This window comes from Hypanus sabinus, chromosome 19 (assembly GCF_030144855.1).
Source record: "Hypanus sabinus isolate sHypSab1 chromosome 19, sHypSab1.hap1, whole genome shotgun sequence".
Lineage (NCBI taxonomy): Eukaryota > Metazoa > Chordata > Chondrichthyes > Myliobatiformes > Dasyatidae > Hypanus > Hypanus sabinus.
Window position 1 is genome coordinate 71,761,536 of NC_082724.1, and position 22,743 is coordinate 71,784,278.

Genomic DNA, 22,743 nt, shown 5'->3' on the forward strand with positions numbered 1-22,743 from the left:
TGATGGTGGATGAAGGGAAGCCCCTTTGTTTAAAAAAGGAAGACATCTCCTTCGTCCTGGAATGAAAAGCCTCATCCTGAGAGTAGATGCGGCAGAGACGGAGGAATTGTGAGAAGAGGATAGCCTTTTTGCAAGAGACAGGGTGGGAAGAGGAATAGTCCAGGTAGCTGTGAGAGTCTGTAGGCTTATAGTAGATATCAGTAGATAAGCCATCTCCAGAGATGGAGACAGAAAGATTAAGAAAGGGGAGGGAGGTGTCGGAAATGGACCAGGTAAATTTGAGGGCAGGGTGAAAGTTGGAGGCAAAGTTAATGAAGTCGACGAGCTCAGCATGTGTGCAGGAGGCAGTGTCAATGCAGTCGTCGATGTAGCGAAGGAAAAGAGGGGGATGGATACTGGTATAGACTTGGAACATGGACTTGTACTTGGAACACAAAGCCGACAAAAAGGCAGGCATAACTGGGGCCCATACGGGTGCCCATGGCTACACCCTTGGTTTGGAGGAAGTGGGAGGATCCAAAGGAGAAATTATTGAGAGTAAGAACTAATTCCGCTAGACGGAGGAGAGTGGTGTTAAAGGGGAATTGGTTAGGTCTGGAATCCAAAAAAAAGCAAAAAGCTTAGAGACCGTCCAAGTGGGGGATGGAGGTATATAGGGACTGGTCGTCCATGGTGAAATTAAGACGGTAGGAGCCAGGGAACTTAAAATCTTTGAAAAAACTCAAAGCATGAGAAGTGTCATGAACATAGGTGGGAAGGGATAGAACAAGGGGGGATAAAACAGTGTCCAGGTATGTAGAAATGGGTTCGGTGGGGCAGGAGCAAGCTGAGACAATGGGTCTACCTGGACAGGCAGGTTTGTGGATCTTGGGTAGGAGGTAGAAATGGGAAGTGCGGGGTGTGGGAACTATGAGGTTGGTGGCAGTGGATGGGAGATCCCCAGAGCTGATAAGGTTGGTGATGGTATATGAGACAATGGCCTGGTGCTCCTTAGTGGGGTCATGATCCCCACTAAGGAAGAAGTATTTTGCATCACTCCTCACTGTGAAAGACTCTAGCAGTATGGTGGAATTTCCAGGTGTCAGGGGCCATGAAGTGTCTGAAGTTACCATAACGAGAGAGAAGGTTCTTGGAAAACTGAAAGGTTTGAATGTAAATAAGTAACCTGGACCGGATGGTGTACACCCCAGGATTCTGAAAGAGGTGGCTGAAGACATTGTGTTTGCATTGATAATGCTCTGTCAAAAATCACTAGATTCTGGAATAGTTCTGCAAGACTGGAAAGTTGCAAATGTCGCTCCATTCTTTAAGAAGGGAGAGAGGCAGAAGAAAGGAAACTATCTACCAGTTAGTCTGACCTCAGTAGTTGAGAAGATGTTGGAGTCAACTATTAAGGATGAGATCTCCGGTCACATGGAGGTACGTGATAAAATAGGCCATAGTTAGCATGGTTTTAAAGAATTATAGAGACATTTTCCTCAAGAGAAAATCTTGCCTGACAAATCATTGGAATTCTTTGAAGAACTAACAAGCAGAATTGACAAAGGAGAATTGGTTGATGTTGTGTACTTGGATTTTCAGAAGGCCTTTGACAAGATGTTACACATGAGGCTGCTTAACAAGCTATGAGCCCATGGTATTACAGGGAAGGTTCTAGCAAGGATAAAGCAGTGGCTGATTGTCAGGAGGCGAAGTGTTGAAATAAAGGGAGCCTTTCCTGGTTGGCTTCTGGTAACTAGTGGTGTTCCACAGGGGTGTGTGTGACCGATTCATCTTGCATTATATATCAATGATTTGGATAATAGAATTGATGGCTTTGTTGCAAAGTTTGAAGACAATATGAAGAGAGGTGGAGGGACAGGTAGTTTTGAGGCAGTAGAGATGTTACAGAAGGACTCAGACATTAGGAGAATGGGCAAAGAAATGGCCAATGGAATACAGTTGCAGGAAGTGTACGGTCATGCACTTTGGTAGAAGAAATGACAGGGTTGACTATTTTCTAAATGAAGAGAAAATACATAAACAATGGAGGCACAAGGGGACTTGGAAGTCATTGTGCTGGATTCCATAAAGGTTAATGTGCAAGTTGAGTCTGTGATGTGAAAGAAAAATGCAATGTTAGCATTCATTTTGAGAGGATAGAATATAAAAGCAAGGATGTAAGGTTGAAACTTTGTAAAACACTGTTGAAGGCTCATTTGGACTATTGTGAGCAATTTTGGACCCCCTGTCTTAGAAAGGATGTGCTGAAACTGGAGAGGATTCATAGGAGGTTCATGAAAATAGTTCCAGGATTAAATGGCTTGTCACATGAAGAACAGTTGATGGCTCTGGGTCTGTTTTTACTGGAATTTAGAAGAATGAGTGGTGACCTTATTGAATCCTATCAAATGGTGAAAGGCCTTGACAGAGTGGATGTGGAGAAGATGTTCCCTATGGTAGGCATGCTCTAAGACCAGAGGACACAAACCCAGAATAGTGGGGTATCCTTTTAGAATGTCGTTAGCCAGGGAGTGGTGAATCTGTGGAATTCTTTGCAACAGGCAGCTATGGAGGCCAAGTCGTAGACCTTGGTGGCTAAGTCATAGACCTTGCTGGCTGTCTGTATTCTATTCCCTGCCCTGGATGCAGAACAATGAGGGAGCTGACCCTGTGCATGCAATAAGCGTTCAGCAAGGTCCTCATTGACTTCAGGTAATTATCCAGAGGCTCAGATCTAATTGCCAAAAACTTACAGGTTTTTAAATGTCTCTGATCGTCAGATGTTTAAAAACTATTAAAAATATTTTTAAGAAAATCAGAAAATAACTTAATGAAATAAAAAATATTAAAAGCTAACAAGCTTTTAATTATAAGATATAATTATAAGATATAGGATCAGAACTCTACCATTTGGCCCATTGAGTGTGCCCTGCCATTTCATCACGGCTGATCCATTTTCCCTTTCAGCTCCAGTCTCCTGCCTTCTCCCCGTATCCCTCCATGCTCTGACTAATCAAGAACCTATCAATCTCTACCTTAAATACACCCAATGACTTGGCCTCCACAGTGGCCTGTGGCAATGAATACCACAAACTCACCTCCCTCTGGCTCTAGAAGTTCCTCCTCATCTGACGTCCCTCTATGTATGCACTTGTTCAGGCTATGGGGATGTACGCCTGCAAATACTGCCTTCCTCAGAATGAGCATATGATCCAAGACCTAACAACTTACTGCCTTTAATCCAGTGACCTCTTCTATCATTTTCCATAACTATTTAAAAACTAATAGAATTGTGGTTCCCACTGCAAATTCAGTTACTTGCCCTGCCTCGGTCCCCAGCAGAAGTCCACAGAGGAACCCAGCACTGACTACCCACTTAAAACACACAAAATGCTGGAGGAACAGCAGGCCAAGCAGCATCTATGGCAAAGGGCATGAGTATTAATGGCTATGAGTGAATTGGGGAGAGCATGTACCAGTAGGATCATGTTGGAAGGAACTCGTTTGGTATCATCAAGTGCCCTGGTCATGTCCACTGACCAGTCAAGCACTTGATTAGAGGTATCGCCATTAAGTGCACTACACAGGGGTAGCATACATTCAGCAGCTTGAGGAATGAAGCCGTGATAGAAATTCACCATAACTAAAAACTCCTGTAGTTTTTTAGCATTGCGGGGTAGTGGGAGATCTATAATAGTCGCTACTTTGATGAGAGGGGTTTTCATGCATTCTGCAGAAATGGAATAGCCGAGAAATTCAATGCTTGCCAACCCAAACTGGCATTTAGCCAGTTAGTAGTCAACCCGTAGTCACTCGAAAAGAGTGTAGTCACTCGAAAAGTGTGAGGAGATAAGATACGTATTCAGATTTGGATGATCTGAATGTATGTCATCCAGGTAAACCCAAAGAAAAAGTAAGTCTTTTAATACACAATCTGTCAGCCATTACAAAGTCTATGCTACATTTTTTAGCCCAAACGGCATGCACAGAAATTCAAAGAGGACAAACAGAGTTATTAAGTCAGTACTCTTTTGGTAGCCTCTAACCAGGTGTACTTTGGAAAAAAAAAATTATCTTCCCAGCTAAATCTGCTGAAAAATCCTGGATAATGATTTGGGATGGTGTCGGGGATGACTATGAGGCCAGCAAACCACCATCAGACTTGGGGACCACATGGAGCGTTGAAGCCCAGGACCGATTTGATGAGTGTACAATACCAAGTCTTATGTTGGCAAACTCAGCCTTTGTCATTGCCAGCTTTTCAGAGTACAGTCTATACGTGCGAGCATGGACCAGTGGGCCATTTGTAGAAATATGGTGCTTGACCATGTGAATTGTGACTGTAGTTGAAAATGTGGGATTGGTGAGGTTTGGAAATTCACCCAGAAGTAGAGTAAACTGACGTGGTGGTGTGGTGCGTGCGTTTGACAGAGTCGTTGTGGGGAATTTACTGGAAAATCAGGGTAACGACCAAAGACCTTGACATCCATAAACCAGTAGTTATTAAGATTGATTAATAGTCCTTCGGCAGACAGGAACTCTGCATTGAGCAGAGGTCTAGCCACTTCAGCCAAGACAATGTCCCATGTGTTGTGTTGTCGACTGAAGCAGAGTGTCACCCGTTGTATCCTGTAAGTCTGCATCCTGCTGCCATTGGCGACCTCCAGTGAGGTTTCATTGCTCTTTGTCTTCTTTGACATATTGTTTGACATAATATGATAAGTTTGTCTTCTTTGACATATTATTTGACATAATATGATAAGTTTTTATCTGCAATTTGAGAAGGATAAGGGCAGCTAGGAGGTGTCAGTGTTGCAGTTGAACAAAGGAGACTATGGAGCCATGAGGGAGGAACTGGCCAAAGTTAACTGGACGGATAGCCTAGCAGAAAAGACAGTGGAACAGCAATGGCAGGTATTCTTGGGAGTAATGCACAAGGTGCAAAATCAGTTCATCCCCCGGAGAAGGAAGGATTCAAAGGGGGGAAAGGGGCCACAATGGTTGACAACCATTGTATAGCATTAAAAGAAATGAAGTATGACACAGCTAAGGTGAGTGGGAGGACAGATGATTGGGAAATTTTTAAGGAACAACAGAACTTAACTAAAAAGGCAATACGGGGAGAAAAATGAGGTACGAACGCAAGCTAGCCAGGAATATAAAGGAGGATAGCAAAAGCTTTTTTAGGTATGTGAAGAGAAAGAAGATAGTTAAGAACAATGTTAGGCCCTTGAAGAATGAATTGGGTGAAATTGTTATGGGAAACAGAGAAATGGCAGAAGAATTTAAAAAGTACTTTAGATCTGTCTTCACTAAGGAAGACACAAGCAATCTCCCAGATGTATGGATGGGCCAAGGACATAGGATAACAGAGGAAATGAAACAGATTGACATTAGGAAGGAAACAGTGATGAGTAGACTGATGGGACTGAAGGCTGACAAATCCCCACGTCCAGATGGTCTGCATCCTAGGGTACTAAAGGAAGTGGCCCTGGAAATTGCGGATGTATTGGTAATCATTTTCCAATGTTCCTTAGAGTCAGGATCAGTTCCTGAGGATTGGAGAATGACTAATGTTATCCCACTCTTTAAGAAAGGAGGGAGGGAGAAAACAGAGAACTATCGTCCTGTCAGCCTAACATCAGTAGTGAGGAAGATGCTAGAGTCCATTATTAAAGATGAAATAGTGGCATATCTAGATAACAGTGATAGGATTGGGCCGAGCCAGCATGGATTTACCAAGGGCAAATCATGCTTGACTAATCTGTTGGAGATTTTCGAGGATGTAACCAGGAAGTTAGACAAGGGAGATCCAGTGGATGTAGTGCACCTCGATTTTCAGAAGGCATTTGATAAGGTCCCACATAGGAGATTGGTGGGTAAAATCAAAGCTCAGGGCATCGGGGAGAAGACATTGACATAGATAGAAAACTGGTTGGCAGATAGAAAGCAAAGGGTAGCAGTGAATGGGTGTTTCTCGGAATGGCAGGTGGTGACTAGTGGGGTGCCACAGGTCTCGGTATTGGGATCACAGCTGTTTACGATTTACGTCAATGATTTAGATGAAGGCATTGAGAATAACATCAGCAAGTTTGCTGATGATACTAAGCTGAGTGGCAGTGTGACATGTGATGAGGATGTTAGGAGAATTCAGGGTGACTTGGATAGGCTGGGTGAGTGGGCAGATACTTGGCAGATGACATTTAATGTGAATAAGTGTAAGGTTATCCACTTTGGGAGTAAGAACAGGAAGGCAGATTATTATCTGAACAGTGTAAAGTTAGGTAAGGAAGAAATACAAAGAGATCTACGAGTCCTTGTTCATCAGTCACTGAAGGTGAATGAGCAAGTGCAGCAGGCAGTGAAGAAGGCTAATGGAATGTTGGTCTTTATTACAAAGGGAATTGAGTACAAGAGCAAGGAAATCCTCTTGCATTTGTACAGGGCCCTGGTGAGACCACACCTGGAGTATTGTGTACAGTTTTGGTCTCCAGAGTTAAGGAAGGACATCCTGGCTGTAGAGGAAGTGCAGCGTAGATTCACGAGGTTAATTCCTGGGATGTCTGGACTGTCTTACGCAGAGAGGTTAGAGAGACTGGGCTTGTACACGCTGGAATTAAGGAGATTGAGGGGGATCTGATTGCAACATATAAGATTATTAAGGGATTAGACAAGATAGAGGCAGGAAATAGGTTCCAGATGCTGGGAGAGTCCAGTACCAGAGGGCATGGTTTGAGAATAAGGGGTAGGTCATTTAGGACAGAGTTAAGGAAAAACTTCTTCTCCCAGAGTTGTGGGGGTCTGGAATGCACTGCCTCGGAAGGCAGTGGAGGCCAATTCTCTAGATGCTTTCAAGAAGGAGCTAGATAGGTATCTTATGGATAGGGGAATCAAGGGATATGGGGACAAGGCAGGAACCGGGTATTGATAGTAGATGATCAGCCATGATCTCAAAATGGCAGTGCAGGCTCGAAGGACCAAATGGTCTACTTCTGTACCTATTGTCTATTGTCTATTCTCCAATAGGTGATGCTTGAAGTACACTCACTTGAGCACCCGTGTCGCATCAGAAGCATTGCCCTGAAAGGGTATCCATAATGAACAGTAGACATCCCTGGCTGCTCTGATGTTCCCATGCATTGACACTGTTGAAGCTGAAAGGCAGTTGGCACTTCCTGGCATTTGTCCCAGAGTAAGCTTGGTAAAAACACAGGCCCACTGTCGTCTGTTTTGCAGCCATGTGTGTCTTTATGTTGGAGGGCCTTGTTTGCTGGGTTTATTGAGGCAAGATAAAGATAAGGAATTATGCACTGCTGCTTGGATGAGTATAGACTATTGGCCATTTTAGCAAGCACCTTACAGTCCTTCACATGTGCATTAACAAGGGCTATCTGAACTTGATCGGGCATTTGCTGCATGAAGATTTCTTTAAAAATAAAAAAAGGATGGTGAATTCCCAGGAAAGGCAGCCTGTAGTCCATTAGCTCCGAAGGCCTAGCATTGCTGAGGTCAGGCAAGGAGAGCAACTGTCTGGCATGCTCAAGCTCTGATAGACCAGAAGTCTGTAAAAGGTGAGTTTTCAGCAATCGGTATTTGTTGTGTTCAGGAAGATGTTCTAGTAGGCTCATCATTCTCACAGCCATAGAGTTTCCAAGCAACGCTACTACAAACCAGAATTTGGTCTGGTCCACAGTGATTTCTTGCAGTGAGAATTGGGCCTCAGCTTGTACAAACCAAGTGCTGGCATTTTGCCCCCAAAATTCTGCCAGTTTCAAAGCGACTGAAAAATGTTCCCAATGTTTGGGGAGTCCAGTTTCAGAATAAGGGGTAGGCCATTTAGAACTTTTTCACCCAGAGAGTTGTGGATCTGTGGAATGCTCTGCCTCAGAAGGCAGTGGAGGCCAATTCTCTGGATGCTTTCAAGAAAGAGTTAGATAGAGCTCTTAAAGATAGCGGAGTCAAGGGAAATGGGGAGAAGGCAGGAACAAGGTACTGATTGTGGATGGTCAGCCATGATCACATTGAATGGTTGTGCTGGCTTGAAGGGCCGAATAGCCTAGTCCTGCACCTGTTGCCTATTGACTGTTGGCAGACATGTCCAGTAACTCTGGAGTTGTCCTTGAGCATCTGAGGCACCAATGTAGGTTTTCGCAAATAACAGGACATGAGGTATTTATGTTTAAGTCTTAGCCCCTGTCAAGTGAAACACACCAATAGGTCCGGGTCCAACCTTCTTGCATTGCTTCTCAGCAACCAGAACCAAAGCTTCTGGCTCCTCTATCTCTCGCTGGGCAACATGGTACCCAGCATAGTGAAATTCCTAATCCATTGCAAGGCCAGGGGTTGTTACATTTAACTCTCATGCTAAAAATAGTTGTTGAATTAGAGTAAAAAGATTTTAAAGAATTGCAGAGATTGAAAAGATGGCAGAAATTAAAAATTGAGTGATTTCACCAAGGACACAATGTAGATTAGCAGTGATTTTGGATAATATCCTTGGATATTATGTTAGGCTGTTTTCAAGAGGGTGAAACCTTGCAACATAGAAGGCCCCAAAGGAGTACCTGGTAAGGCTCTGAAAACTTGTGCCAACCAGCTGGCGGGAATATTCAAGGACATTTTCAACCTCTCACTGCTATGGGCATAAGTTCCCACTGGCTTCAAAAAGGCAACAATTATACCAGCGCTTAAGAAGAATAATGTGAGCTGCCTTAATGACTATTGCCCAGTAGCATAGACATCTCCAGTGATGAAATGTTTTGAGAGGTTGGCCGTGACTAGACTGAACTCCTGCCTCAGCAAGGACCTGGACCCATTGCAATTTGCCTATCGTCTCAATAGGTCAACAGCAGACGCAATCTCAATGGCTCTCCACACGGCTTTAGACCACCTGAACAACACAAACACTTATGTTAGGATGCTGTTCATTGACTATAACTCAGCATTTAATACCATCATTCCCACAATCCTGATTGAGAAGTTGTAGAACCTGGGCCTCTGTACCTCCCTCTGCAATTGGATACTTGACTTCCTCACCAGAAGACCACAGTCTGTGCAGATTGGTGATAACATCTCCTCCTCGCTGATGATCAACATTGGTGCACCTCAGGAGTGTGTGCTCAGCCAACTGCTCTACTCTCTCTATACCCATGACTGTGTGACTAGGCATAGCTCAAACACCATCTACAAATTATTGGTAGAATCTCAGATTGAGATGAGAGGGCGTACAGGAGTGAGATATGCCAACTAGTGGAATAGTACTGCAGCAACAACCAGGCACTTAATGTCAGTAAGAGAAAAAAGCTGATTGTGGACTTCAGAAAGGGTAATATGAAGGAACACATACCAATCCTCATAGAGGGATCAGAAGTGGAGAGAGTGAGCAGTTTCAAGTTCCTGGGTGTCAAGATCTCTAAGGATCTAACCTGGTCACAACTTATCAATACAGCTATAAAGAAAACAAGACAGCAGCTATACTTCATTAGGAGTTTGAAGAGATTTGGTATGTTAACAAAACTCAAAGCATTCTGACAGGCTGCATCACCCTCTGGTATAGGGGGTGGGGAGGAGTGGCTACTGCACAGGACAGGGTTTTAAATTTAGTCGGCTCCATCTTGGGCACCAGCCTACAAACTACCCAGGACATCTTCAAGAAGTGGTGTTTCAGAAAGGCTGCACCAATTATTAAGTACCCCAGCACCATAGACATGCCATTTTCTCACTGTTACCATGAGGTAGGAGGTACAGAAGCCTAAAGGCACAAACTCAGTGATTCAAGAACAGCTCCTTCCCCTGTGCTATCCCATTCCTAAATAGACTTTGAACCCATGAAGACTACCTCACATGTTTTTAATAAATATTATTTCCGTTTTTGCATGATTTTTAATCTATTCACGTATGCATACTGTAATTGATTTATTTATTATGAGTATTTTTCCTCTTCTTCTAGATTATGTATTGCATTGAACTGCTGCTGCTAAGATAACAGATTTCACACCACATGCCGGTGATAATAAACCTGATTCTGATTCATTTCCTTGAAAATGTACCTCCGATACTTGGATTAATGTGACAATGATACAATTTAAAGATGAAACAGAAAGTGAATATAAAGACTTCACAGTTTATAACTCCTTATTGTGATACCATTTTAAGTAAAATAACTTTTAGCCATAATACATTGTGTAAGTCTAACACATTGTAATTGATCATTTATTTATTTGAATTGCTTTTCCTTAGTCAATGTGTTAAAATAGCCTCTTTATCATACAGTAGAAAAGAAATGTCAGAATTGATGTTGGATTCCTAAGTGAACCTTTTTATATACTGTATATGGGATAGCAATTTATAAGGCATTGGTCAGACTCCACTTGGAATAATGTGAGTAGTATTGGGCCCCTAATCTAAGAAATAATGTGCTGGCATTGGTACGGGTCCAGAGGTTGTTAGCAAGAGTTATCCTGGGAAAGGACGTGGAGACAATGGGGATGGGAGGCTGTCGGTGGTGACCTGAGGACCAGAGAGTACAGTATCAGACATTGCTTTAGAACAGTGATGAGATGATTTTTTTTTAGCCAGAAGGTGGTGGGTGAATCTGTGGAATTCTTTGCCAAAGCCAACAGTAGAGGCCGAGTTACTTGGGCATATTTAAAGCAGAGGTTGATAGGTTCTTGGTTAGTCATGACGTCAAAGGTTATGGAGAGAAAGCAGGAGAATTGGGCTGAGAGGGATAATAAATTAGCCATAATGAGATGGCAGTGCAGAATTGATGGACTGAATGGCCCAAGTTAGCTCCTATGTCTTGTGGTTTTTTTGGACATTAGTAAACCCAAAATATTGAATTAAATTACACAAGTAGGCACAGATTCAAATTGTTAAAAGGTAAACTTAAGACTGATAGCAGAAGGTTGCACTTAACAAGAAGGAATTGAGCCAAGACAGAGATTGGAAGGGAAAACTATAAACTTTAAATGGTTAGATTTTTTATTCCTTATTTTGTTCCATATCTTTGGATTGCAGGAAACCAGCCAGTACCACTTGGATCAGTGGAAGGATTCCATCCAATCAAGAGGAAATGGGAAAGTCTCCCTGCAATGAATGTCCCACGCTGCTCATGTGCCAGCCTCCAAACCGATAACATGCTCTTTGTGATTGGTGGTGTTGCACAGGGACCCAGTAATGCTGTGGAAGCCTTGTGTGACCGAGAGAGTATCTGAGCAGTGAAACTGTGAAATAGTAATGTCGTGGATCAGCAGTTAATTAATTTTGGACTTCTTGGTCAGTGTCTCTGTCAGCGTTGTTTGAAGATTCTGATATAGGATATTAATGCTATCAGTAAGAGCTTTGAAAATAACTTGTTTTACAAAGGTGCATAAGAAACTTTTAAACACAAGGATTATGTTCCCTTGTTGAATTAGCTGAGTACTAACATTGTATTTTCTCAAATAAAATGTGTTAACTATGGAGTTCTGAGATACTGTTACAACCTTTAGACAGAAGCATCAGTGAATATACAAGTCTCACAGTTGTGAACTTAATATTAAGTGAAGAAACAAAGCTGTCTCAACAGATTGTAAGCGATCGCATATTCTATTGAATTCCCTGTTTTGTTCAAGAGGACAATTCATTGATAGAAAATTTAAGAAAGAATTCCACGGAACTGGTGTTGTTTCCTATATCCAGCAAAAGGCCTAACCTTTCTATGAAAGGAAAAGCTTCAGAATTGGGAGCCAAAACTGTCAAAGCCTAGATAAATGAAAGTGAGGGACTTTTGGCTATTAGGATAAAAAAAGAGATTGTGTAAGTGCAGTCCTAGTTTTTAAGAAATGCTGTAGAAGGAGTCTAGATAATAATAAGGTAATCATAGAACTCTTATCTGTCTTAACAATTCAATCCCTGTTAGAATATTGCAATTTAACTAATTATGTGGCTAGGAATTAGTACAATTCCTGTGAGGTTCCTGTATTATCGTTACTACTTGTCTTATTTCACTGGTTTGAGTGCTACAAAATTCCCGTAGTAGGATTCCAGTTCTGTAATTGATGTTTCTTTAATAATGTCACATAAATGATAGACTTCCAAAATAATATCGCATTGGTTCAAGTGAAGTCATATACAGAAAACGGCAGGACAGAGGGGCTGTATGGAAAGGACCAGAGTTAATGTTTAAAATTAATGATAATTGGTCTGAAATATTAATACTAGTTCTCTCTTCACAAATATTTAGTACTTCCAGTATTTTCAGTTTTATTTAGTTTCCAATATCTCCATTCATTTATGCATCATCTATTCTGTAGTTGTGCCACTAAAGTGTAAGCAGTTTGCTCTCCACTGTGCAGGTCCATCCAAATGCAAGCACTGTAGTAACACCAAATCCTCATTATTTGGTATTATACTCTAGCAGTAGTCATACAACAGATTAGATTCAGTAAGGCAACCTTGCACCAGAGTGATCCAATGTTCTAAAGACCCCGTGGTTCTGCAACACCAATATGCGATTCTTACAAAGGGAAGGTATCGTAATTTTCCTGGAGACATTTTCTAGAACTGAATTATTTATTGTGTGCCCTTGTCAGTTTATACAATTCTGTTGCATTCTATTTCATACACTGATACCGAAATAATGTGGTGACGGTGACATTCCCAGTGTTGATACTAATGTAAAGTCCCATGGTAGTCAGAGACCATAAAATGAAAGATTTTTGTGCTATTGGAAGTAAAGTTTCCATTATACTGTTTCACCAATTTGTTCCATAATACGTCTGCCAACTTTTCTATCACAAGACACATTAAGGGCAGAATTACGATACTTGGCCCATTGAGTCTGCTCTGCCATTTCATCATAGCTGACTTATTATTCCTCTCATACCCATCCTCCTGTCTTCAATCCATATCCCTTTGAAGCCCTCACTGATCAAGGACCTATCAACCCCCACTTTAAATATACCCAATGACGTGGCCTCTACAGCCGTCTGTGGCAATGAGTTCTATAGAGTCACCGCCATCTGACAAAAGAAATTCCTTCTCGTCTCTGTTCTAAAGAGACAACCTTCTATCCTGCGGCTGTGCCCTCTGGTGTAGACCCCCCTACTACAGGAAACATCCTCTTCACATCCACTCTATCTAGGCCTTTCAATATCCAATGGGTTTCAAAGAGATCCCTTCTTAATCTTCTAAACTAACATGAGTAGAGGCCAAGAGCCACCTAATGCTCCTCATATGTGACCTTTTCATTCCCAGAATAATTTTCTTGTGAACCTCTGCATCCTCAATGCCAGCACATCTTTTCTTAGATAAAGGACCCAAAACTGCTCACAATACTCCAAGTGCAGTCTGACCAATGCCTTATAAAGCCTCAACATTACATTCTTACTTTTATATTCTAGTCTTCTTTAAATGAATACTAACATTGTATTCCTCAATACAACTCAACCTGAACAGTAACCTTTAGGGATTCCTGCACGGGAAATCACAAGTCCCTCTGCACCTCTGTTTTCTGAATTTTCTCCCTGTACCTTTATTCCTTATACCAGGACGAATGACTATACATGTCCTTACTCTATATTCTATGTGCCACTTCTTTGCCTATTCTCCAAATGTGTCTGTCCCTCTTAGAATCCCTGCTCCTTCAACACTACCTGCCCCTCCACCAACCTTCATATTGTCCGCAGACTTAGCCACAAACCTAACAATTCCATCATCCAAATCACTGACACATAATGTGAAAAGAAGCAGGCCTAACACCGATTGCTGTGAAGTACCAGGCAGCCAACCAGAAAATGCCCCCTTTATTCCCTCTCTTTGCCACCTGCCAGTGAGCCAATCTTCTATCCATGCTAGCATCTTTCCTGCAATACCTTGGGCTCCTAAAGTAGCCTTATGTGCAGTACCTTGTCAAAGGCCCTCTGAAAATCCGAGTACACAACATCCACTGAACATGCAAAAATGCTGGAGGAACTCAGCAGTTCCTGCCAAAGGGTTTTGGTCTGAAACGTTGACTGTACTCTTTTCCATATATACTGCCTGGCCTGCTGAGTTCCTCCAGCATTGTGCGTGTGTCTGTGTTTTGTTTGGATTTCCAGCATCTGCAGATTTTCTCTTGTTCGCAAACATCTAGTGAATTTCCTTTGTCTATCCTACCTGTTATTTCCTCAAAAAATCCCAACAGTTTTGTCAGGCAAGAGTTCCCCTTAAGGAAACATGCTGACCTTGGCTTTTTTTTATCAGATGTCTCCAAATATCTTGAAACCTCATCCTTAGTAATGGATATAATGGATTCCAACATCTTCCCAACCACTGAAGTCAGGCTAACCGGCTGATAATTTCCTTTCATTTGCCTCCCTCCCTTCTTAAATAACATCATATATTGGTGTATATGAGGAAGCAGAATCAAATGTGGAGCCCAAAGGTATTTGTTTCGTTCCCTGTCTATTGCATCACTGTTGTTGACCAGAGTTCCAATATTTGTTCCGATATAACATGCCATAGTAAAGTGATCTATAGAATCCAATCTGAGGTTGTCTCCCATTCAGAAAAGTACCTTAAGTATTAATGATAATTTTCAATGCTCTCCATTTTGAAATGTTTATTATCAATTTGTATCCTGATGTAACTGCAGTAAGCTTCTAGACGTAAACTTACATCAATATGGGCTGTTCTAACAGTGCCACAACAGTCCCATATTGTTAAAATCTAAGATACTGTTCCGCTAGTGTAACAAATTTGTGTCATGTTCCTCCAATATGATTAGAAGATATTCTATCTGAAGCAAGGCACATAATGCAAAAATTAAGATTGAAGTTAGCTTTACATGAACACCAAAACATCAAAACTTAGAGTGAAATGCATTGCTTGTATCAAGTCAGATCAGTGAGGATTATACTAGGGTAGCCTACAAGTGTCACCAGGCTTCGGGCTCCAGCATAGCACACCCACAACTTACTCACCTTAACCCTACATTTTTGAATGTCAGAGGAAACCCACATGGTCACAGAGAGAATGTACAAACTCAAGAAAATCTGATGATGCTGGAAATCCAAGCAACACACACAAAATGCTGGAGGAACTCAGCAGGCCAGGAAGCATCTACAAAAAAGTACAGTCAACATTTTGGGTCAAAACCCTTTAGCGGGACTGATGAGAAGCTAGTGTAAGAAGGAGGGGGATGGGAGGTAGAAGTACAAGGTGGTAGGTGATAGGTGAAACTGAAAGGAGGGTCATGGGTGAAGGAAAGAGCTGGGAAGTAGATTGGTGAATGAGATAAAGGGCTGGAGAAGAGGAATTAGAAACATAGAAAACCTATAGCACAATACAGGCCATTTGGCCCACAAAGCTGTGCTGATCTTATCCTTACCTTAGAAATTACCTAGGGTTACCCATTGCCCTGTATTTTCCTAAGCTCCATGTACCTGTCCAGGAGTCTCTTAAAAGACCCTATCATATCCACATCCACCACTGTCGCCGGCAGCCCATTCCACGCACTCAACACTCTTTTCATAAAAAACTTACCCCTAACATTGCTTCTGTACCTACTTTCAATCACCTTTAAACTGTGCCCCCTCATGCTAGCCATTTCATCCCTGGAAAAAAGCCATAGATTTCAATGATATTTAAGTATTTGCTTAAGAAGATATGTGGGAGTGAGTGTTATAGAAACATAGAAAACCTGCATCACAATACAGGCCCTTTGGCCCACAATGCTGTGCCAAACATGTACTTACTTTAGAAATTACCGAGTGTTACCCTAGCCCTCTATTTTACTCAGCTCTATGTACCTATCCAAGAGTCTCTTAAAAGACCCAATTGTATCTGGCTCCACCACCCTTGCTGTCAGCACATTCCATGCACTCACCATTCTCTGCGTAAAAAAAAAACTTACCCCTGACATCTCCTCTGTATCTACTTCCAAGCACCTTAAAACTGTTGCCTCTCATGTTAGCCATTTCAGCCCTGGGAAAAAGCCTCTGACTATCCACATGATCAATGCCTCCCATCATCTTATACACCTCTATCAGGTCACCTCTCATTCTCCGTCACTCCAAGGAGAAAAGGCCAAGTTCACTCAATCTATTCTCATAAGGCATGTTCCCCAAACACAGCATAATCCTTTCAAATCTCCTCTGCGCCCTTTCTATAGTTTCCACATTCTTCCTGTAGTGACGCCATCAGAACTGAGCACAGTACTCCAAGTGGGGTCTGACAGGGTCCTACATAGCTGTAACATTACCTCTCGGCTCTTGAACTCAGTCCCACGATTGATGAAGGCCAATGCACTGTATGCCTTCTTAACCACAGAGTCAACTTGCGCAGCAGCTTTGAGTGTCCCATGGACTCGGACCCCAAGATCCCTTTGATCCTCCACACTGCCAATGCTATATTCTGCCATCATATTTGACTTACCAAAATGAACCACTTCACACTTATCTGGTTTGAACTCCATCTGCCACTTCTCAGCCCAGTTTTGCATCTTATCAATGTCCTGCTGTAACCACTGACAACTCTCCACACTATCCACAACACCCCCAACCTTTGTGCCATCACATAACATTTAGCTGTGTAACATTAGTAACAATGAAATTACTACAGCGATACAATATCAAATAATCCTTCAATAGTGTTCCACGAAAGCCAGCAGTGGGAGCACATCTGAGCAGCCAAAGTGATGTCATTGTTACAAATGAAATGCAAGGTAACAAGTTCAGCAAATAAATATTAGTAAGGTGTCTCTTAAAATTGTAGCATCCAATTATTATAAACGATGTGATTTTCTCTTGCTCTCTCTCCATTTAAGATTTCCTCTAATAAAGTCAAATGGTTCAAGTGAGCCAACTGCCTAATAGCTTTTCCATCTACTTGATGTAGTTGGAGAGATGTTCCACAGCTGAGTCATTCTTCTCCTGCCTGAATGTCTCTCATATTCATAAGATATTGCTGTACTGTAAATTCCCTTATTATGCCAAATCATCATGCTATAGTAATATTCAGTACAGAATATGTGTACAGTATCAAAGGAGGACTGTTGTGGTTAAAAACTTAATACAAATGTCTTTTCCTTTATCTTGCTTAAAGTTTGAACGAGAGGTTGAATATTTGCACACCATAAGGGGCTTATAAAAATTGTACAATTCAGGGTTAGCTTTAAGAGCAATGAATAATACAAAAACTTTATCATTTATGGAAATAGAAAAACAAACAATAAAAAAGCTCATGGTCTTTGCCTAATTAAATTGTTTTATTTATGTTTACTTAACATTGTGTATCAAGCTAGTATCCAGAAGTGAAGAGGGACTATCACAGGCTTGCTGTCTCTTTAAAATGTTCTCAGCCATGGCGATGTCACCTTTCTTTTCTGTGTTAAATGTTTAAAATCAATTATTTATTCCATCCTTTGGATTATTCAATTTACAGTATTCTGAGATAGTAGCACAACAAATCCATTTTTAGAATTACAGTAGCACAGTTTCATTCCATTAAACCATTTAATTATATATAAATCCTTGACCTTATTTAAAAAGAGAACTTACAACATGCTGTAGGCAAATTTCACTCTGGTCCTGCAAGTTATCACTGAAATGTAATGGTCTCTGAAGTGGTCAAAACAATCTCCACTTATGCCCTGTCACTATTTTTCCATTACTATTTCTTAAGTACGATTAGAAATGGTCAATGCAGTCTTTCACAGGTAAATATATCTCAAGGGCATATTAAGAGGGGCTGAACATTGTTTGACTTAGATGTGGGTTCTTTTTTCATTTATTGATGTATCAGTGAGGTAACTAGTTGTGAGGTATAGTTTACTCTATCATGTTGATTCTTATCAGGAAACTGATTATCCCTATTTGTGTTGCCATTTTATTGCTCCTCAATTGTACTCTTTATCATGTTTTCCTCTACTTCCTTATTTCTATTTCACTGTTTAACATTTTTATGACCTACACTATGAGATTTTTAAGGCATACCCTTTCTATCATACAGTTCCTAGATGGCTGTCCACAATATTCAACAATGACGGGAGACCAGTGTGGGAGAGTGCTGTTCCACTCTCTCAACCTCGGAAGTCCGTGTCTGGTGGTATGAGTAGTCATCACAGACTGGGGTCTTCCTTGGTTGCAGTGGATGACCATGACTGTCACATCCTTTGCACTCCATGAAACATTGTAGAACAACATCCTTGGCCATTGGGTCTCACCATTGATCTCATCTGCCCAGTCTACTGGAGCAGACAGTTCCTAGAATTTCCTATTTATCACACTGTTTCCCAGTGTACGCACAATTGGAAAACATTAAATGTCTGTACCCATCATTAACTCCCATCTATTCTTCAATGCCCATATCTAATTCTGCATTTACTCTTGTACACCTCCCTCTTTCTCTTTCCATTGCAATTTTCCAGTAGCCCCTCTGCTATCCAGATGTTGCTATTTAACATTCTCTATCACTGCTTTATTGTGCCGGTGTTTAAAAAGTGAAATATATGACAGCTGAAGGACATACTTGAAGAGCAAACAGATTAAGTGCAGATGCTGTTTGGAGTAGTATATTCAGCAGCTGTAATGCAGTATTTAGCAGAGATTGATGACCATCCTCCTGATGGTAGCCACAAAAAAGCATTGTTTGTATATTCCGAGTTCCAGTCAGAGGTGCAGTGTGTTCAAGGAGGGAGCATGTTGGAAATGCAGAGAGCAATACTCAGAACATGCAACCATACAATTGTCACTTTAATTGCTACATTAATTGGGCATTTTGAAGAATTCATGAGGGAGCTTTGACAATGGTGCAGATGTTATTATCCATGTGCTACTCATCAGTGTGAAATTTATAAGAGAACAAACAAAATAATTTCACAATGTTATTTCTGCACTGACAGGATAAAGAGAAATCTGAATTCAAAGTCGACAGGGCAAAAGGTTCAGCTCCTCTGCTTATAGATTTCTGTTTGAAGATTGTGAAGGTTGTTTCCAATTTGTAAATGTAACCACATGTGAACATGCCAATTACCTCATTTCAGCATCAGATTAACTCTTCCATTCTATCTACAAACAAACATCTTTAGTGAAAGCAAAGAGATGCCACAGTCATTCTTCTACAAAGACTCTGATGGACAAGAGGATCTGATATTCAAAGGCATTTATTCTTGAATGTGTGGTAGTTTATCTCACACCGATGAAAGGCTGCTGCCTAGACAGATAGATAGAGTGGCCTCTAAGTTGTACGTGTTTACTAAACAGTGATCTAGTTTATCTCTCTCAGTATAATCTGTCTCTCGAAAGATATTGTCATGCAAAACACTAATCTACACTGGTCATTCAGTAACTACAGCACTATGTGTTCAATCTGTTTTGTTTTCCTTACACTTGAGTAAGATGATATAATTAAATTTTACATTCAGTGATACATTATTGACAATAATCAGTCGCTATGTACTGAGTGCCATATTAGAGATGATCACAATAGGTGAGTTTCATATGAACAAACTGTCCTTAAAGATGAATACTCTCTGAAACAGCACTGATCAGCTCAAAGATCCCCATCCCAGCAATTTCTCAATTAATTTGATAAATCCTTCTTTAAATATTTCAACTTAAATGGCTGTTCTCAAACTCACTAGTCACATGTGTTAACAGTAATTTCTTTAAAAAAAGTAATTTCACCCATTACTTATTGACACACGTACTTCTGCTATCTACAAGGAAAGCAATAGCAACTGGCTTACAATTTCTCTAAAACCTATGACTGAAAATGTTCAATATAAATTTTGATTAGTGTCTACAAGATGCAACCCATTTCTTTAATGCACCCTGTGCAGGCAAACAAGAGCCATTCAAGTCTAACAGAGCCAGATGTACAGTCATATCCTGCTCTCCCCAAGCAGCATCTTGAATCTCAAACTCAGATCCTTCGCCTCCAGAGCACAAAGATCCAGCTGGCATGTTCATGCTGGGCTGAGAACTCTGCAATGTCAGGAGAAATGATAAATCATTTGCCCTTTCAGGCAGATGTCAATGACTTCCTGGTGCTATTTCAAAGAACAGCAGGGTCATCATCAAGACTGGTGGTCTTGCTAATATTTATCTCTCAATCAACATAACTGAAGAGATTTACCTGGTTATTGCTGCTTGTGGGAGCTTCCTTGAGAGCATTTCATTCATTAACTCTTTGATTACACTTCCTATATGGCACCTGGGATGTCTTTAAAATCACTGCATAATTGCAAGTAATTCCTTTGGTGTACCTGTAACAATTTTCTGCCCACAACTACCACTCTTTGTACTCCCTTTGTCTGATGGTCGAACAGTGCTAAATTAGGGTAAACCAGAGCTGAATAATAGAAGTATCCAATGTTGTTGAATGATTATGAATGAAGTAAGCAAAAGGTCAGTACCACCTGTAATTTATTTCTCACATCCAGAAGGTTACTGGGAAATATTCCACTCACTTGTAAAGTAAAACATTAAAGGAGAATTAAGTAACACACACAAAATGCTGGAGGAGCTCCGCAGGTCAGGCAGCATCTAGGAAAAGAGTACAATCGATGTTTTGGGCCGAAATGTCAATTGTTCTCTTTTCCATAGATGCTGACTGGCCTGCGGAGTTCCTCCAGCGTTTTGTGTGTGCTGCTCAGGTTTCCAGTGTCTGCTGATTTTCTCAAATGAAGTGTTTTCTATCTGAATTAGCAACTTCTTGTTAAAAACACTGGGGTCACTGTTGTTTTTGTTCTTGCATTAACTTGCAAATCCCATGGATTTTTCAGTCACTTGCTCCACGTTTTTGTGGGACATTCCATGAAAGGCAGTCAGCAACAGTGAAGCACTCTGATAGTGAGGATCCTGGTCCTGATCTGCCATTTGCCAGCTTCGGTCTTGGATTCACATAGACAAACGTTGCTTCCTTTTCCATGGGCATTCTCTGCACTTTCCCAGTGTAAATGTTTGTATGTATGTTAGGGTTTGGCTGGCAGTGGCTGTAGAACTGACGGTATGTTGTTTGCATTGTTTCCACCCCAGGGTGGGTGATTGTAATCAGCTGTCGAACACGAGGAACCAGCAGCTGAGGAATCATCACTGCTGTCGACTGTGGGTTTCTTTGATGCCAGAAATCTGCTTGATATGTGGATATTATTGGCCACTCCTGTTGACCCTCAGAATGAGTTGGAATCCAGGAAATTAAATCTTTCTTAAACTCGCTGCTTCCTCCAAGAGCACTTTTTGTTCGATATTTCCCCTTGTTCTACAGAAAAGGGAAAGAAAACCGTTTGGATTTAAAGTCTTCAGCTAACAGTGTAGTGACTATTTACATAACCCTATACAGTTTACAACCTTCCCAGAGTGACAAAAGCACATATGACAGATTGATGTCTTTCACTGACGTTCTCCAAGTTTTGGCTGCAGTTGGAGAGTTTAATGCTGCAAGTATATTTAAACTTTGTGCATTTGTTTGACACTAGCTGGATCTGTTGTTCACATATTGTACTCTAAACTGTACAAGAGTTAGTGATGGTAATGGAACATTTGGGGCAGAGCCAAAACCTGCATTCAAAAAAGCGGCACAATAAAAAAATATTTCATTACTGTGCCAGAATTTGAAGGGTGTTTCATCAAAGTGACTTGCACTGATGTAAAAACAACAGCATAATTTCTCAGTCAGCCTCAATGACACCTTGAGGAGGAATATTATGAGATTCATGTCAGAGAAGTCAGGCTCATAAGGTTTGGAACTGATGTGGGAGAAAGGCCAATAATATCACAACGGGTGAAAACCTTTGGGCTCTTACATCTCTTCACATGCTGAGATGGGCCTGTTGTTCAACTCTCCAGTGCTGCCAGCATGTTTGAAGTTCACAATTTATAATGAGGGGATTCTGGAATGCAGCAGAAACTGGAAAGTGAAGAATTGTCCAGCTCTTTGATGCCCGCCAGCTCAGTCCAATGAAGAGCAGAAGAAAACTATCAGTTTTATCGTGATGTTGTAAAAGGGTGAAATTTAAGGTGAGCAAGAATGGGGCTGTGGGGTGCAGGAAGGTGCTATTTATAATGTTGATGTTTAAGGAGGAATTGGGTCTTCTTTCAGTTTTAGTCATGACTGGATATATTTTCCATGCCTTAGGAAAAGCAGCAGTGGAAGTGAGGTAAAGATGATGGAATGGAATGGATGGTCCAAGAAGGGCTGAAATTTTTTTCTGTTAGTTCACCATGGCTCTATCACACACTTATACTTCTGCAGCAGTAGTGGTGGATGGGTGTTACTCTCCTGACATCCACCCACCTCAAACACTAATACCCACATTCCTCATAACCCTAACTCTGGCTGACCCCACCCTGACATTGATATCAGACAGATCTTCCAATCTGAATGGCTGTTTTCTGAAAAATACTCTATGTTTGACCAAATTTCACAGCCATCTGAGGGAAACCTATCATCCCAGATCATTGTCTTCAATAGTATGAGTCCCTCTGTATAAATTCCAGTCTGGACCTGTTGCAATCCCGATTTTGGGCATGCATCTCCCCTTCAATGTTACCTTTGCCAATGTGAACCAATACAGGACATTCTCTATCCAGAGCATACACCAGTAGTGCTGCATTGGCAGAGCCTTCAGCTTTGTCAAGAACCCCTTCTATCCCGTTGACGTTCCATTATCAGGCAGACGTTGCCACAGGTTAAGAACGAGGACTGTTAGACTGGGTAACAGCTGCTTCCCCCAGGGTGGGAGGCTTCTGAATGCCCTGATACCACCCCCTACACACTATTCATGACAACTCCAGT

General features: G+C 41.4%; 2 protein-coding genes across 6 annotated transcripts in view; one reads left to right on the plus strand and one right to left on the minus strand.

Moving 5' to 3' along the window:
* The window catches only part of LOC132378043 (kelch domain-containing protein 8B-like), a 179,215-nt gene that overhangs the window by 148,719 nt on the left and 7,753 nt on the right, over positions 1 to 22,743 (plus strand). For 2 of the 3 annotated variants that reach the window (XM_059944687.1, XM_059944688.1), the window contains one exon: positions 11,002 to 11,900. The exons of the other annotated variant lie outside the window; for it this stretch is intronic. In XM_059944687.1, coding sequence (XP_059800670.1) covers positions 11,002 to 11,198 — 197 coding nt within the window. In that variant the 3' untranslated portion in view covers positions 11,199 to 11,900. Of the gene's footprint in view, positions 1 to 11,001; positions 11,901 to 22,743 lie in introns of those variants that run through there. 3 annotated transcript variants of the gene reach the window in all.
* LOC132378044 (uncharacterized protein C3orf84-like) overlaps positions 17,203 to 22,743 on the minus strand; it is a 30,303-nt gene continuing 24,762 nt past the window's right edge. For all 3 annotated transcript variants that reach the window (XM_059944694.1, XM_059944693.1, XM_059944692.1), the window contains one exon: positions 17,203 to 21,207. In XM_059944694.1, the coding sequence (XP_059800677.1) occupies positions 20,728 to 21,207 (480 nt within the window). In that variant the 3' untranslated portion in view covers positions 17,203 to 20,727. The remainder of the gene's footprint in view (positions 21,208 to 22,743) is intronic.